Here is a 17,161-nt window from a genome sequence, read left to right as displayed (position 1 = left end):
TTTTCCATTATGGACAAGTGTTCTCTGATCACAAGTCAATTCACAACAGAGTGAATGAATGTATAAACAGTTAGTTAGTTGTTTTGAGATTAATTGTGATATTACTAGATCCATCCTCTCAGAAAATCAATGCTCATACTTACATGAGTTCACATTTGTCAAGGTGGTAGCTTGATTTGTTCCCCTCTAATTTCCCTCCCTTATCCCCACAAATCCTCTGGTGAATGCACTAACTTTTGCTGGTATATGTCCATTGAGTTGTCCAGGCACATTCCTTGCCTGAACCCAAACAGCTATTCTTCATGACCTAGTCTGGTCAATAAGTGTCGATGGGCTATTCATCCCTGAAGGTATCAGAGCAAAGCTCCATTTGGCCACTGTTCACAGCCGCACCCTTTTCTCCACAGGTTCCAAAACAGTGATTAGGAGTCAGATCTCTGGCTAATTTGTCTCTGCTAGCTCAGATGTCAAACTACATATTCGCATTTCCCTATTACCTCCTACATGGGGCGGCATGGTGGCACAGTGGTTAGCACTGCTGCCTCACAGCGCCAGGGACCCGGGTTCAATTCCGACCTTGGGTTACTGTGTGTTTGCACATTCTCAACGTGTCTGCGTGGGTTTCCTCCAGGTGCTCCGGTTTCCTCCCACAGCCCAAAGTTGTGAAGGTTAAGTTGATTGGCTATGCTAAATTAACCCTAGTGTCAGGGGGATTAGCAGGGTAAATATGAGGGATTAAGGGAATAGAGCCGTGATTTGTGTGGGATTGTAGTTGGTGCAGGCTTGATGGGCTGAATGGCCTCCTTCTGCACTGTAGGGATTCTATATACATTTTAAACATCAGTTTTAAAAATCCCTAAGCCAGCTGAGAAACAAGTCTTCAATTCCCATCATTAAATGGAGAGTAACCTTCATCCAAATCACCAATGAATATTTTTGTGTCTGTTAAATAGCAGCAGAAACAAGCAATGATCACTTTTTATCATTTTGAAATGTATTCTCATGGTTGCCTCATAAACTACTTCCCTGAGTTGGATATAGAATTTCTGACAGCGATGTCTTCAAAAATATAGATCTGAAATGTGGCCCGGTTGCTTCATTAATTTTTTAAGCAAGGAGCATCTGACATCCTACTTAAAAAGCTCTCTGTCCTTTTATATGCATTAACTCCAGGAGTATAGAATATCCTTTGAAGTTTTCAGGATACATAGAATCTTTAAAAATAAATCAAAATGTTCCTTTATATTTTTTGCTGAAGTATTTCAAAAAGGATGTGCAGCTCTGAGCAATCTCAATGTTCTTTGCCTAAATGAAGTGCTTGGAGTGCTGCTACATTTTTCCAAATTTTGATGCAGGAAACTTCAAAGAGATTTCAAGTTGTCTGTTTCATTTAGCTGAATGCTTGCCAGAAAGTTTAGCAAAGTTTTTATAGCTGTGAGTTGGCACAATGTTTTTTCTAACTAGTACCATCCTGTTGGCAGTAATTGGTAACTGCTGTAATGAAGGGAATGGAAGGGAATGGGAAAGGGAGCAGGTCGAATGAATTGCTCCCAATGTTTGATTTCTTTTTCAATATAAAATTGCAACATGCATTGCACTACTGTGTTTCAGGGCCTGAATATTTATTTTGTTCACTCTGCTCTCTTACGTGTCGAGTTTTTTTTTATAGAGCAGGGATACAGCTGTGCACTTGTGTAGCATTTGACTGTGAAGGGAAATTAAAATACATTTTCCTTTCATCCAGCTTGACACTGGTCTCGCAAGCCCATCTTTAGCCATTCTGCTGATGGTATTCCTTGCCTCTGATGTTCAATTGGTAGAATTCTACCAATAGAATATTTAAGTGTGTGATATGGATGTCGGGTATTGGGGCTTACCAATGGATTGAAACAGTAGGATGTTAGATGTTCTTTGCTTAAAAAATTAATGAAGCAACCGGGCCATATTTCAGCTCCATTTTTCTGAAGACGTCCCTGTCAGAAATTCTATATCCAACCCAGGAAAATATTTTATGAGGTGACCACGAGCAATGCATTTTAAAATGATAAACAATGACTGTAAACTGTTTCTAATGCTATTTAATGTGCACAAAAATATTCATTGGTAATTTGGATGCAGGCTGCATTACAGCATGTCGACTGTTACAGGAGGCATAGCAAATCAATGATGGCATTGAGCGTAACGATGCAACTCAACAGAAAATCAACCTGTAATGCTTTAGTTTTAGCCAATAGTCCCAATCCATTGCACAAATAAAATGTATTTCCTCTGACGTGGCCTAGCAAACTATTCCATTGTAAAAACAAAAAGCCATAAAGAAGAATGAAACTGCAGCAGCTTAAAGTCACCCTCATTGTCACCTTCTCAGAGAAATTGAGAACTAGGCGGTCTTATCAGCATCACTCCTTTTAAAGAACATTTAAAAAATGCTGTTTTTAAAAATAAATCATGCTCAGGATTTGGGTGTCGTAAGCAGCCTATACTTATTGGTGGTTGGTACTAGCCACAGTGAGGAGGAAGAGCCATCTGAAGATGTATGTAAAATATTGATGTAAAATGCAGTATGCAGGTATATCAAATAATTAGAAAAGCTTGAAGAATGTTATTTATTACAAGAGGAGTTAATTACAAAAGTAGGGTGGTTATGCTTCAGACCTACAGGGCACTAGTGAGACCACATCTGAAGTATTGTGTACAGTATTGGTCTCCTTATTGAAAGAAAGATGTAAATGCATTGGAAGCAGTTCACAGAACATTTACTAGACTAATACCAGGACTGGGTGGGTTGTCTTATGAGGACAGGTTGGGCAGGTTAGGCTTGTATTCACTGATGTTTAAAAGAGGAAGATGTGACTTTAAGATCCTGGGGGGTGTTGGCAGTTTGAATGATGTTTCCTCCTATGGGAGAATCTAGAACTAGGCGTCACTATTTAAAAGTAAGGGGTTACTCATATAAGATGGAGATGAGGAGAATTTTTCTTTCTCAGATGGCCGAGAGTCTTTGGAACTCTCTTCCTCAAAAGGCAGCGGAAGCAAAGTCTTTGAATAGTTTTAAGGCAGAGCTAGATAGACTCGTGATTAACAAGGGGATGAAAATTTATCAGGGTAGGCAGGCATGTGGGGTTGAGGCGACAGTCAGATCAGCCATGATCTTATTGAATGACAGAGCTAGCTCAAAAGGCTGAGTGTCTGACTAATTATATGTTTGTATGTAATTTATTTATTGCCCGTCCCTGGTGCCCTTAAGAAGGTGCTGATGAGTCATCTTCTTGAACCATTGCAGTCCATGTGGAATTTTGAAGTGATTGATTTTGAAATGAAATAATTTGTTCACTGGTTCATAAAATGCATGTTGCAGATATTCGTGGAGGACAACAGAATGGAGTGAATGTCGAGTTGACTCACTGCTCAGCCAGCAGGACAGACGACGCGGAAATCAAACTGCCCTCTGTGGTGGGGGAATTCAAACCCGAGAATTTTACTGTGTGCAAGTTAATGAAGACCTCTTATCTTATCTGAACACACTTAAGGAAAAGGAAGGTACTGGACCATGTTTGATCTGTAATGTGACCCACTGTGTTTATCCCCTGCAGGCTAGATTTAAATGTCAGTTTGATTTTCCGCAATATACCACTTCAACTAAGCCTTTCTATATGGAATATTTCATTTTCATGCATTACGTTAATTAATATCAATTTCATTCACAACATTAAATTTCCTCTAAGTTTTATGAATGAATAATAATCAGATCCAAATCTGATACAACTATACGGCCAGGAAAAGCTTTATTGTAGTAAAAGATGATGCATACAATTGATTTTCTTTCTCCCTGACTGTTCCATATACCACTTTTGTATATAGAAGAGAAAGAATAAAATGTATTTTTCTTCAAGCCCTCACAAAGGCATTGACTTCCTGAATAATCAAAAGACAAACCATTCTCAATCAATACAAGAATGGATATTTTAAAAATAAACTAATTAAAATGAATGCTAGAACATCAACTAATCAAATGGTGGAAATAAAACTAAAAGAATATTGCTGAGTCTGACCACAAAGCCTCCAACTCCACCCAGTACCAATATTCATCGACCAGTATCAGCTGATCTATAATCTGGAGAAAGTTTATTCAAGCTTTGTCCATCAACTGTAACTTGTCCATAATTAAGATGTTCTATTTGGGTGGCTTAAGCTGTTCATGTGTATATATTTATATGAAAATTAAAGAATCTCTAGGGATTTTATTTTATGAAAAGACATTTAATTTCTTTTGTCATCTGCTTAGAAGTGCCACATCATATCCTACCAATGACAGGCATTGTCAAGACTATGAACGATGCACACTGTGAATGCAATTACACTTTGCAAAATGAACTATGCAAAGCATTTGTATCAAAATATAATAATATTTTATTAGAAGTACTAGCTTGTTTAAATAAATGAGTTAATGGCTCTATTAAAGTAGTGACAACGGAGTTGAGTACACATTTGTCTCAGGTCTTCATACGGTATAAATTCAGGGCCCTTGCTTTTCATTTTTCAAGTAAGAAAATAGATAGATTTCGAGATTCAAAAGGTGTCAAGGGGTATGGGAAGAGAGCGGGAGTATGCTGATGAGATAGAGGATCAGCCGTGATCATATTGAATGACAGAGCAGGCTCAAATGGCCAAATGGTCTATTCCTGCTTCTATTGTCTATGTTTCAATGTTTCTATGTACTCTTAAATGCGAATGATTGTCGCTCACAAATATTAAGAGTAGGTTGCTAAAACTAACCATAACTAATTATGGTTGCATGGTTCTGGTGCAGCTATAGTTGTATGGTTTGCTTATGTGACACAGGATCATTTCTTCATAAAATGCGGTAGATCTTGACTATGTGCGATAGTATAAAATGAGTGATGGTGAATCAGCAGCCATCTTGTATCCCTGCTGATTTTATTTATCTTGAAGTCGGGCCATTGGCCATCATCCATTACACAAAGTCAAAATCTTGTTTTAAATCTGATTTGTTAAATTATCTTAAACTGTTAATTGATTGCTAAAGTGACACAGAGGCAATGTTCTCCCAGTTTTTCCACTTTACATATGCACTCTTCACACCTCCTCCCTCACTAGTTATTCTTGCATGCTTCTTCCCCACTAGTTCTCCCTCACACTGATTCTCTGATTCCTTATGTTTGTTCAGTCATTTTTCTCAGATTAACTCCACCACAACCATTCAATCAGTTCAAATAAGCATTCTTTATTTCTCCGTTCTTACCTCTTCACTGCACCAAGGAAATCTGCCAGTTCTTTCCCCCGTACCACTCCAAAGTTCATCAAGCATCCTTCTTTAATTCTGCTCCATCCCTTAGTTCACAGAGGTACTCTATTTTGATTTTTTGCTATCTTAGATGGATTTCTTTCAGAAAATAATATTTTGGGACATGGTATCAAAACAATTTGAGACTTGCAGGAAGTGTAATATGACAAGACCATAAGACATAGGAGCAGAAGCAGGTCATTCAGCCCATCGAGCCTGCTCCACCATTCAATGAGATCATGACGGATCTGATATGACAATCCTCAACTCCACTTTCCTGTCTTTTCCCCATAATTCTTGATTCCCTTACTGATTATAAGACCATAAAAATGCTTAGAAGAAGAAAGGTGACTTCATTTACCAAAGCTTCCACTTCTGGGGTTTTTCTCATGCCATGTTTGGGTCTTTGTAGATTAATTGATAGAGACTTATTGCTATGACTGGTAAACAACTTCATTATCATTATTTTGTCTGGGCAGTAGAAGGCGAATTAGATTAACTTTTTTTGCCATCTTTTTTCCACTTCTGGGGAATTTGGCAGGATTATGTAAAGGAATCACAGAATATTACAGTGCAGAAGAGGCCCCTCGGCCCATCGAGTCTGCACTGACGCATGAAAGGCCTGACCTGCCCACCTAATCCCACTTGCCAGCACTTGGCCCACAGCCTTGAATGTTATGGTGTGCCAAGTACTTATCCAGGTACTTTTTAAAGGATATGAGGCAACCCACCTCCACCATCTCCCAGGCAGTGCATTCCAGACCGTCACCACCCTCTGGATAAAAAAGTTTTTCCTCAAATCCCCTCTAAATCTCCCACCCCTCACTTTTAACTTGTGTCCCCTCATAACTGACCCTTCAACTGAGGGAAACAGCTGCTCCCTATCCACCCTGTCCATGCACCTCATAATCTTGAACACCTCAAACAGGTTGCCCCTCAGTCTTCTCTGCTCCAGAGAAAACAACCCAAGCCTATCCAACCTCTCTTTATAACTTAAATGTTTCATCACAGGGAGCATCCTGGTGAATCTCCTCTGCGCCCCTTCCAGTGCCTTCATGTCCTTCCTATAATGTGGTGACCGGAACTGCACACAGTACTCCAGCTGTTGGCCTCACCAAAGTTCTATACAGCTCCATCATGACCTCTCTGCTTTTGTAATCTATAACCTGGTTGATAAAGGAGAGTGTGCCATATGCCTATTTCACCACGCTATTAACCTGCCTTTCGGCCATCAGAGATCTACGGACAAACACGCCAAGGTCCCTTTGTTCTTTGGACTTTCCTAGTGTCAGACCTTTCATAGTATACTTCCTTGTTGAATTGCTCCTTCCAAAGTGCATCACTCCACTTTGAGTTCCAGCTCTAAATCTGAAATACTGACTATGAAAATTGCAGATAGTTGATACGTGTGGCACTTGATGGACCATTAGGATTAATAGTTACAAGAGCAGGTCAGAGACGAGAATCCTGTAGCATGCAAGTCAGTTCCGGACTCCTCAAAACTGTTCACACATACAAAGCATATGTCAGGAGTATAATGAAATATGCTACTTGCCTGGATGAGTGCAGCTCCAACAACACTGGAGAAACTTGACACCATTCAGCCCGCTTGATTGGAACCCCATCCACAAACATTCACTCCCTCCACCAACGCACAGTAGCAGCAGTGTGTACCAACTACAAGATGCACTGCGGGAATTCAACAATGCTTATTAGATAACATAGAAATCATAGAAATCATAGAAACCCTACAGTGCAGAAGGAGGCCATTCGGCCCATCGAGTCTGCAACGACCACAATCCCACCCAGGCCCTACCCCCACATATTTACCCGCTAATCCACACAACCCAGGACTCTAAGGAGCAATTTTTAACCTGGCCAATCAACCTAACCCGCACATCTTTGGACTGTGGGAGGAAACCGGAGCACCCGGAGGAAACCCACGCAGACACGAGGAGAATGTGCAAACTCCACACAGACAGTGACCCGAGCCGGGAATCGAACCCGGGACCCTGGAGCTGTGAAGCAGCAGTGCTAACCAGCTAGAAGGATAAAGACAGCAGACACATGGGGACATCACCATCTGGAAGTTCCCCTCCAAACCACTCACCATCCTGACTTGGAAATACAGCGCCACCATTCCTTTGCTGTTGCTGAGTCAAAATCCTAGAACATCCTCCCTAATGGCACTGTGGGTACACATATACCACATGGACTGTAGCGGTTCAAGAAGGCAGCTCACCACCACCTCTTTAAGGGTAATTACAGATAGGTATTAAATGCTCACCTAGCCAGTGACACCCACACTCCATTTATTGTCAGTGAACATTTTAACAATACTGATGAGAAAAATTCTCGTTTTTGCACTTTCTCCATTTTGTTGGTTTGTGTTATAATATGATCTGAATTTTCAGTTCAGGGGCAGGAAACAGGATCCTGGACTGTTTTTGAGTACTCAACCCACTCCTGGGGGGGAAACAGTGACTGTTTGGAATTTAGCCGTGGATGGGCTCTGCAAGCTAGAGGGTCAATCGGGGGCATTCCAACTTGAGATAAGAAGCAGCTACAATCGAGGGTAGATGATTGAAAAGATGCATCAATATAGAGGTGCCTTCTCATCAAAATTTGAAAAACTTAAATACAAAAACTACCAGTGAAGGAGGGCACTTGATAGTTTGCATACCTCCCCCACACTGTGTAATCTCAACATTATTACAGGCTTTTCCATATGTGGTTAATACTCTGTATTTCTCTGTATTAATACTCAAAGTTGAAGAAATAAATTATTTTGTTAAGTGTTTCCATCTCACTGAAAAGGTTTCAGTCCAATCCATATCCAACAACCTGCTCTGAAAATTCTGCTCACATTTTGACAGTGGTGACAAACAGCAGCTGAGACAATCCACAACATTCTAAAACAATCAACATGCCAAAAAAAAGTAATTTCACTCTGTCAAAATGTTAACAGGTCCTTTAAAAATATTCCAAGATCTGAATCAGGATTCACATCTTTGCCAAAAACTAATCAGTTCTTCCTTGCACCGTACTTTATCTGTGTACCAAGTTTCATTGAAATCTGCTCATTCATTTTTGAGAGATATTGTTTGTAGACAAGTAGACTAGCAAACAGGGGCAAAAACATTACCTCCACCCGCCTCCAGTGGCAGAGGTAAAAATGCAGTCAGTCCAAAACTGCAGGGAACGTGGGTTGGAATACTTATAGGGGGCAGCCTTTGGCTCCACCAACAGCAGCCAGACAGGTAAGGAAGGCCTGTAGATTTGCCAGGAATGTTATACCCAAACAAGTCATCTCCATGCAGTTCAACTATCCGCACCGCCCATCACATCTAGAAACTAGAGGCCTACTGGAAAATAGGCCTTCTGGAAAATCTGTTGGCTGTTAACCTTATTGATAACCTGTTACATGATGCCCCCAAGCCTACCTCAGTAAAAATATCTGATGCCATAAGTATTATTGAGAAAGTGACATATTGGCCAAATGGGGGTGAATTATCAGGCCCTCTAAGATCAGGAACAGAGGTGGATGGGGCCCAGAACAGGGCCTGATAATTTACCCCCATTTGATTTTTAATCTTAAAAAGAAACTCTTCATCCTCCACATAATTATTATTCCCTGCTGGGATAGTTTGTAATGCCACGATTGTTCTGCCATTTACATATTTCAATCTCTTACTGGACATTCCCTTTGTCTTTTTGCCTATGCCATTACTATCAATTACTCCCCCCCCCCCACCCCCCCAACCTTCACAGTATAAATCTTGTCCGATTTTCCTTGTCTTCTGCTCTGACGAAGGGTCATCCTGACTCAAAACATTGGCTCTATTCTCTCCACAGATGCTGTCAGACCTGCTGAGATTGTTCAGCATTTTCTGTTTTTTGTGTTAGAAATGCATCCCTTGTATTAAACTGAGGCAAGCTTAGACCTGTCAGTTCTAGCCATCCCCTGAGTTGTCATGAGTAGGCTGTGCAATAATGCTTATTCCTTATGAATCCTTATTCATTATTGCACAATGCCTTAATTTGGGTGGGCATAGGGTCCATAGCCAACAGGTTTTCCTGGAATCTCCAATGTTAATTTGGACCAAATACGTGTTGGCTCAACCTAATTTGTGGCTCATCTGCTACACTCTGACTGAAATTAGGGGAAATGAGTGCAAGAAGTTATATGATTATAGTACCATATATATTTACATGGCAAATGTAAATATATATATATCTGTAAATATATGGTTATAGAGTTGATATTCCTGAGGGTCTACATGTAAATGTAAATACAAACTTCTAGGGATATGAATAGCCTGCCACTGTGCCTCAAGATTCAACCCCCAATCAAAAACCCAGCCCAATGCAAGAGATTACTATTCACCTGTCAGAATACGCATTCTCCTTGATGTGGTGATTTTTTTACTTTCTCATGTTATTAATGAAAGCATAAGTTGAATGAGGGGTTTTATTTGTTGTTATAGCTAATGCGTAAAGCAACATGTATATTTTTCCTTTAACTGTTAGCTGAAAAACCTGTTGCCAACAAGTTGTGTACTGGACCCACACCAAACACCACACAGTTGTGTCAAATTGCCTGTCCCATTGAATGTGAAGTATCATCCTGGACTGCTTGGGGACCATGTACGTATGAAAGCTGTGACGATCCCCAAGGAAAGAAAGGTATGCAAAACCTATCATCCGTAGGATTGCAACAAATATATCAGATATTATTTATTAGTATGTACTTTAAATATTGGACAGCATAACCAGATTTTGAGTCAGGCGGTTTAGAACATGGACGGCTGGGGTCAAGCCAGGTCAAGGGTTGTTCAGAGCATGGGAATAAACTGGCATGCAAACAGTGAAGGGGATGACTACTCAGGTGCCACATTGTGCCAGTGCAACACCAAGTTGAATTCTCTAGATAAATTATTTATTTTACTGAATTAGAATTTTTTCATGACACATTCCAAAAATATCCGTTTCTTTGGTGGACAACTCTGGGTTTTGGACAGCTGCTTTTGAGACACTACAAAACAGAACATTCTGGAAAACCGAGGAAACTAAACTTTAAAGAGTAGCTTTAAAACACATATATATTTGGATGGCTTTCTACATTTTTTTCTCTTGATTAATGTTTTCGAACTCCCCTGTGCAATAAGTATATCAAAATACTTGACGAGTCTAAGATTTCACAACAGCTATTACACAGAGGAATCTCCATCTATTTCGCAAACTGCATGGCAAATATATATATAATTTATGGTGGAAAAGTGTAGATTCCAAATAAAAAAAACAATTTGTGCAGATTTTTTTCAAAAGATTGTGATAATGTTTTCAATAAAATGTAAACGAGTGCGACAATTAAATAATATAGAAGATGCAAAGGCTCCAGGCAACCTTTATTTCAATCAGTGCAGAATTTGAATGTCAATTGATAATTAGCCCTGTTCATATAATTCTTAATTTGAAAGATTCACCTTAATGAGCCAATGTAATTCCAGATTCTGTTGAAGACTTCACATGTATATTAAAAGTTAGATAAGAATAAGGCAAGGGACAGTGTAGATTGAATTTGCTGCTTTCTATTATTGACTCTTTGTTTTGTAAACAGGAAAATGAAATAAGTAAAATGATTCCTTCCTATAGGATTTAAACTTCGGAAACGACACATTGCCAATGAACCTACTGGTGGGACAGGAAATTGTCCACACTTGATTGAAGCTATCCCTTGTGACGACCCATCCTGTTACAGTTGGCAGGTTGTGAAACTGGGAGAATGTACACCTGACAATGACAGTGAGTGTGGGCCGGGCATCCAGACACCAGAAGTTCAATGTACCAACAGCAATAGTAAGTTTATTATAAATGGATATCTGAGGAACTTGTATGTAGAAACACATTTTTTTCATACACTGAGAATAGTACATGATGATCTGATTTATTACCATCTACAATGGTATAAGAGAAATCTTTCAGGATGTTTTAACTCAGTTCCTTAGTTTCAGTTTGTGTTTTAATAAAATGATTCTGTCCAGATTGCTATTTGCATGAGCACCTGCATGATTGGATCTTTGTTACTGATGTCACTCATTTAACACCTGATTCTACCGTCTGCATTTGCAGATCATTCACCCTGGATTTTTTGATAGAAGCCATGTCTAATTGTGGGTTAGACTCAAAATCATTTTGGCTACTTGGTTTCAAATACAGCCTAAACTAATGAGAAGAATATCTCCAGTCTTCTATCTTTATGTGTGCTATGTGAATGAAGTTTGGGTAGCTGCAAATCAAATCCTAGTGGACATGAGCTCTCTGAATAAAGCAATTCATTTTTCTGTACCAGTGGTTGTTAGCTGGCAGTCACATGCAGACTGGACGCAGGGTGGAATCTTCCAGTCCTGCCAGCAAAAGGAAGGTTGGCAAGGGTGAGGAAACTTAATTTGGCGTGAGGCAAAAAAGCTACTTCCTGACGGTGGGATTAATTTTTGGAATGAAGTTTGCAAACTTTAGGGTGAGCTTCTCTGTGAACAAGCTTGATTAGTCCTTTTGCATGCATTAGCATGTCAGTTATGCTCATTAAAAGACAATCTTGTTAGAATTAAATACTCTTTCCAAATTAGCCACCACTAAATTAGCCACTAGAATTAGACCCAGAATGGAAGTTTCCACCCACCGTGTGTAAAAAATGAAGTATGTCACACAGTACAATGGAGGTACTGCTTTGAGATTGGGGCTGGGGTCTGTGTCCAACCATGTAATAACTGACCTAGCTGTATGAAATCTACATGTTACGATTCACTCAGGAAGCCCATGAACATTTTACACCTGTTGTAGTCTGGAAATATGAATAGTGTGGATAGTGATGGTAGAGGCTCTAAAGTTCTTTCTGTCATATGGTTTTGGACCTCATTACGGTCTTGGTCCAGACATTGGAAAAAAGAGCTGAACTCAAAAGGTGAGGAGAGAGTGACTGCCCTTGACGTTAAGGCCACATTTATTGAGTTTGGCATCACATTATTCAATGAGAATCAGGTGAAAACTCTCTGTTCGTTGGAGTCATGTTTGATACAAAGGAACATGGTTGTGGTTGTTGGAGGTCAATCATCTTAGTCCCAAGGTATCGCTGCAGGAGTTCCTCAGGGTAATGTTCTAGGCCAAACCATCTTCAGCTGTTTCATCGATGACCTTCCCTGTAATATAAGGTCAGAAGTAGAAATGTTCACTGATGATTGCACAATGTTTGTGAGTCATTTGTGACTCCTCAGATACTGAAGCAGTCCATGTCCATATGCAGCAAGACCTGAACAACATTTAGGCTTGACCAATAAGTGTTAGTAACATTTGGACCACAGAAATGCCAGGCAATGATCACCTCCCTTTGACATTCAATGGCATTACCATCACTGAATCCCCTTCTATCAACATCCTGGGGGTTACCATTGTCCAGAAACTGAACTGAAACAACTGTATAAATATTGTGACTACAAGAGCAGGTCAGAGGCTGGGAATTCTTGGCAAGTAACTCATCTCCTGACTCCCCAAAGCCATCTATAGGGCACAAGTCAGGAATGTGTTGGAATACTCTACTTATTTCGATGCGTACAGCTCCAACAATTCTCAAGAAGCTTGACACTATCTGGGACAAAGCAGCCCACCTGATTGGCATCCCATCTGATACCTTAAACATTGACTCCCTTGACCATCAATGCACACTGGTAGCAGTGGGTGCCATCTACAAATTGATAGCAGCAACTTATCAAGACATCTTCAACATCACCTTCCAAACACTCAGATTCTACCAAACAGAAGGACAAGGGCAGCAGGTGGATGGGAACACCACCACTTGAGGTTTGCCTACAAGCCACACATCATCCTGACTTGGAACTATATCTTAATTTTATGCTGGCAGGTTTCCACCTTTTTGGCTCTCACTGGATTCTCCGTGCCCGTCTGCCACCAAACCTGCCGTGCGTGGGTTAGGAGAATTCCACTTATTGATCGTAAGTAGTTGGGGCCCTGCGGCACCCTTCCAATTATAGTTTGCCAACCCGAAAAGGACCCACTTATCCTGATTGTTTCATGTTAGCTAAGCAATCCATTGTCCATGCTATTCCCAACACTATGATCTCTTATTTTGTATCTTTTTTTTATGTAGCACCTTATTGAATGCATTTTAGAATAGGCTGTTCTGTACGATGTAGTAAATCATTCAAATATGAAGGCTGGGCCAAAAAGAGTCTCTCTCACCTATCGGAAAACCAGGGAGAACAGCCATCAGTGGAGGTGGTCCAATGGAATTGTATGTTATCCAGGCACTTAATTGGCTACTGGCACACCTTCCCCACCATTGAGATCCCCGGTGCCTACTAATTAGAGGTTGGCAGCCTCTCATGCCACTAGAGTAGGAGGGCTGGTAGTCTGTGGCATTGCACTCACCTGATGCCCAGGATCGCGGGGGGCGGGGGGGGTGCACGCCACGGATGGGAGTGGCTGGAGGGAATGATGAGGTGAGTTAGTAGTAATGGCAAGTGGGTGGCTCTCAATAGCCACACCTCTGCCTGAGGCTGGTCCTGTAATAAAAAAAGCAGATGGAATGATAGCACTTATTGCAAAAGGACTGGAGTATAAAAGTAGAGAAGTGTTGTTGCAATTATGCAGGGTGTTGGTGAGACCACATCTGGAGTATTGTGTCCAATTTTGGTTCCTAATTTGAGAAAGGATCTGGTGGCATTAGAGGCAGTTCACTAGATTGATTCTGGGGATGAAAGGGTTGATGTATGATGAGAGATTAAACAGTTTGTGTTTATACTTGCTGGAATTTAGAAGGATGAGAGGGGATCTGATCAAGGTATATAAAATACTAAAAGGGATTGATAAAGTAAATGTAGACCAAATGTTTCTCCTTGAGGGGCAATCTCGAACAAGAGGTCACAGTTATAGGTTGAGAGGGGGTAGATTTAAAACTGAGATGAGGAGGAACTACTTCTCGCAGAGCGTGGTGAATGTGTGGAACTCGCTGCCCCATAGCGCAATGGAGTCTGGATCATTAAATGGTTACAAGAAGGAGATAGATATATTTTTGATAATAAACGGGTTAAAGGGAAATGGGGAACAGGTGGGGAAGTGGATTTGAGAGCAGGGAGAGATCAGCCATGATCTGATTGAATGGCGGAGCAGGCTCGTAGGGCTGAATTTACCTACTGCTGTTCCTAATTCCTATGTTCGTATGTACTGGAAGTCAAGTGGCTTATTAATGAGCTGCTAGGAATTCTGTGTCCGTCCCTTCCATTCTCTCTCTTAATCAGTGGAGGTTTTCCTACCACTGTGAGACTGTTATGAGGCCTCTCCTATCATTAAGTGGGCCAGCCCGCCATGATTCCCACCCAGACGGACTGCATTTAATTAATTCCAGCCAATGTTGCTTATTATTCAAGCCAGCAGTAACTACAAATTGCACATAAACTTGGAGGATAAAAATAACTGCAGGCAGTTTTACAGTTGAAGCTGGAAAAGCACACACAAATTTATGATTAGCCATAAGGGTTGCCTAGAAACCTTTTATAGGACCAACATCAAATGTTCTTTCCTTATGAATCTGGGTTGGTGCTGGGGAAGGAATCCCCTTTAAAACCTGCTCCCTAAATAGGAAAAGGAGCTTTACATTAAATGTATTTTATAAATGCAGGCTGTTATTATTGCTTTGGAACATGTAATAGGCCCAGACCTTCAGATTCAGTACACCAACACCACAGCATGATTCATCAGTGAAACTCCAGTGAAAGCAGGATAAATATAAAGATTAAGTTCTTCACAATTTTGCTGCATGGTATAAAAACTCCAATATGCAGCAACTGGCCGATATAATTGTTTGAATGCAAGTTGCAAAGATTTCAGTTGAATTGAAAACGGCCTGAAGTTGTTTTACTAAAATGAATGACTGTGGAGATGAAACTGAAGAATGTGTGCTTGATGCAGCTGCTTCGCATTGGGACTATTTATGCAAAGTGTCATGTTGATTAGTTGCACAGTTTTAATATTTAAGCAAGTAAATTTTGTCAGGCAGTAACAAACATTGGCTTATTTATTAACTGACTACTAAAATTTAACAGTGAAAAAATTGTAGATGGAAATTGCCAAAGATGAAGCCGTATTCCAGGTAATTATAAGTTAAATTGGTTTTATTTTAACAAGCCCTTCCCTGTGGTAAATGCGTAAAATTGAGTAGCATTTGCATTTTCCATGAAGTCCACATTTCCATATTCAGCAGAGAGTCACTCAACTGAAGTCAGCCAAGTAGCTTCCTAGGGAATAATACAAATTGGCATCATTTTGTATACTTGACATTGAAGGTGGCAGAACCAGTAAACAATACTGTTAAATAATGCTTCAGATTTAAAATTTGTTTCTTTGTCTTCAAGTCCTTCCATGGCTTTTTCAATCCCAAACTATGGGTGCAATTTATACCAAGCGCCAGGGTCTTGCCCACTGGCTAGTGAGCTGTTAAAAGCCCCGCATTGCCTCTGTTGGGAAAGGTTCACTGTTTTAAGTGTCCATCAGATAGTTAAGTGGCCATTGTAGGCCTTTTCCCAGATTAGAAATCATATAAATCATAAAAACCCTACAGTGCAGAAAGAGGCCATTCAGCCCATCGAGTCTGCACCGACCACAATCACACCCAGGGCCCTATCCCCGTATCCCTACATATTTACCCGCTAATCCCTCTAAGCTATGCATCTCGGGACACTAAGGCGCAATTTAGCATAGCCAATCAACCTAACCCGCACGTCTTTGGATTAAAGTGGCAGCAGTGGCAGTTGCAAGCATGCACCCATCAGGGGCTCAGGATCAATGAGGGATTCAAGACCAAAGGTGAGTGAGGGAAGGATGGGGTTGAGAAATGGGGATTATGAGTGCTGGGGGGAAGGTGGTTTGGGAGGCAAGGGTAGGGAATGCGATTCTCAACAGAGCATCCCCTTTCCTGATTCCCTAACCAGGCACCGGATGCCTTTAAATGAGGGATCCCCCCACCCCAAGGTGCCCCAAGTAAACCTCACAAGCTCACAAATGCTTCCCATGTGATGACTACCCACTTCCCCACCTCCCCGCGCCCCTCCTTCTAGCCACTGGTTGAATACTAAGTAGGCAATAGTTGACCATTTAAGGGCCTCAGTTAGCACCTGGGCATGAAGGCCATCCACAAGCCTTCCCGTCCTGGGCTTTGTTGGGCCATAAGGCAGTGGGCTCCACACCCAACACCATCCCACCCGATTAAATGCCCCCCATCTCCAAATTTACCACCAAGTGGACATTTCATTCTGCCTCATGTAACCTCTGAGGACTTTGTGTTTAACCAATTCCCACCTGTTGTGCGTACACAATTTATTTTGTCCTTCCATTGTTGTACCTTCAGTTGGTTAGGCCCTAAGCTCTGAAATTCCTACCCCAGATCTCTCCATCCCCCTATTCTCCTCCTAAGATGCTCCTTAAAAACTACCCCTTTGACCAAGATTTTGGTCAGCTGCTGTAATTTCTCCTTCTGTCACTCTGTGTCAGATTTAGGTGGATAACCTTCTCAGGAGTATGTTGGGGTGTTAAAGATGCTGTATTGATGCAAGTTGCTGTTACTATTGGGGAGGATTCACTGGCCATCTGTGGGAATCCCGATTGCGCACTGAATTGGGCATGAGGATATTTTGAATTCACCTGGCCCATCCTACTGGCCCTGATCAGGCGGGAACCCAATAATAATGTAAAAACCCTCATTGACGTACAATTGGCGGGCTGGACAGCTCATTCAGGGGCCACCCGCTATTCACTCGCCTCCTCAGGCGGGCTTTGGTGTTAGTC

General features: G+C 41.1%; 1 protein-coding gene across 1 annotated transcript in view; it reads left to right on the top strand.

Moving 5' to 3' along the window:
* Nucleotides 1-17,161, top strand: part of thsd7aa (thrombospondin, type I, domain containing 7Aa) — a 398,355-nt gene that overhangs the window by 217,711 nt on the left and 163,483 nt on the right. Inside the window, exons 4-6 of the mRNA XM_078228043.1 lie at nt 3,359-3,540; nt 9,836-9,991; nt 10,961-11,164. Of these exons, the coding sequence (XP_078084169.1) occupies nt 3,359-3,540; nt 9,836-9,991; nt 10,961-11,164 (542 nt within the window). The remainder of the gene's footprint in view (nt 1-3,358; nt 3,541-9,835; nt 9,992-10,960; nt 11,165-17,161) is intronic.

The sequence above is a fragment of the Mustelus asterias genome, chromosome 2 (genome assembly GCF_964213995.1).
Source record: "Mustelus asterias chromosome 2, sMusAst1.hap1.1, whole genome shotgun sequence".
Classification (NCBI taxonomy): domain Eukaryota; kingdom Metazoa; phylum Chordata; class Chondrichthyes; order Carcharhiniformes; family Triakidae; genus Mustelus; species Mustelus asterias.
Note: the sequence above shows the minus strand (reverse complement) of the source record. Positions and strands in the feature narration are given on the sequence as shown.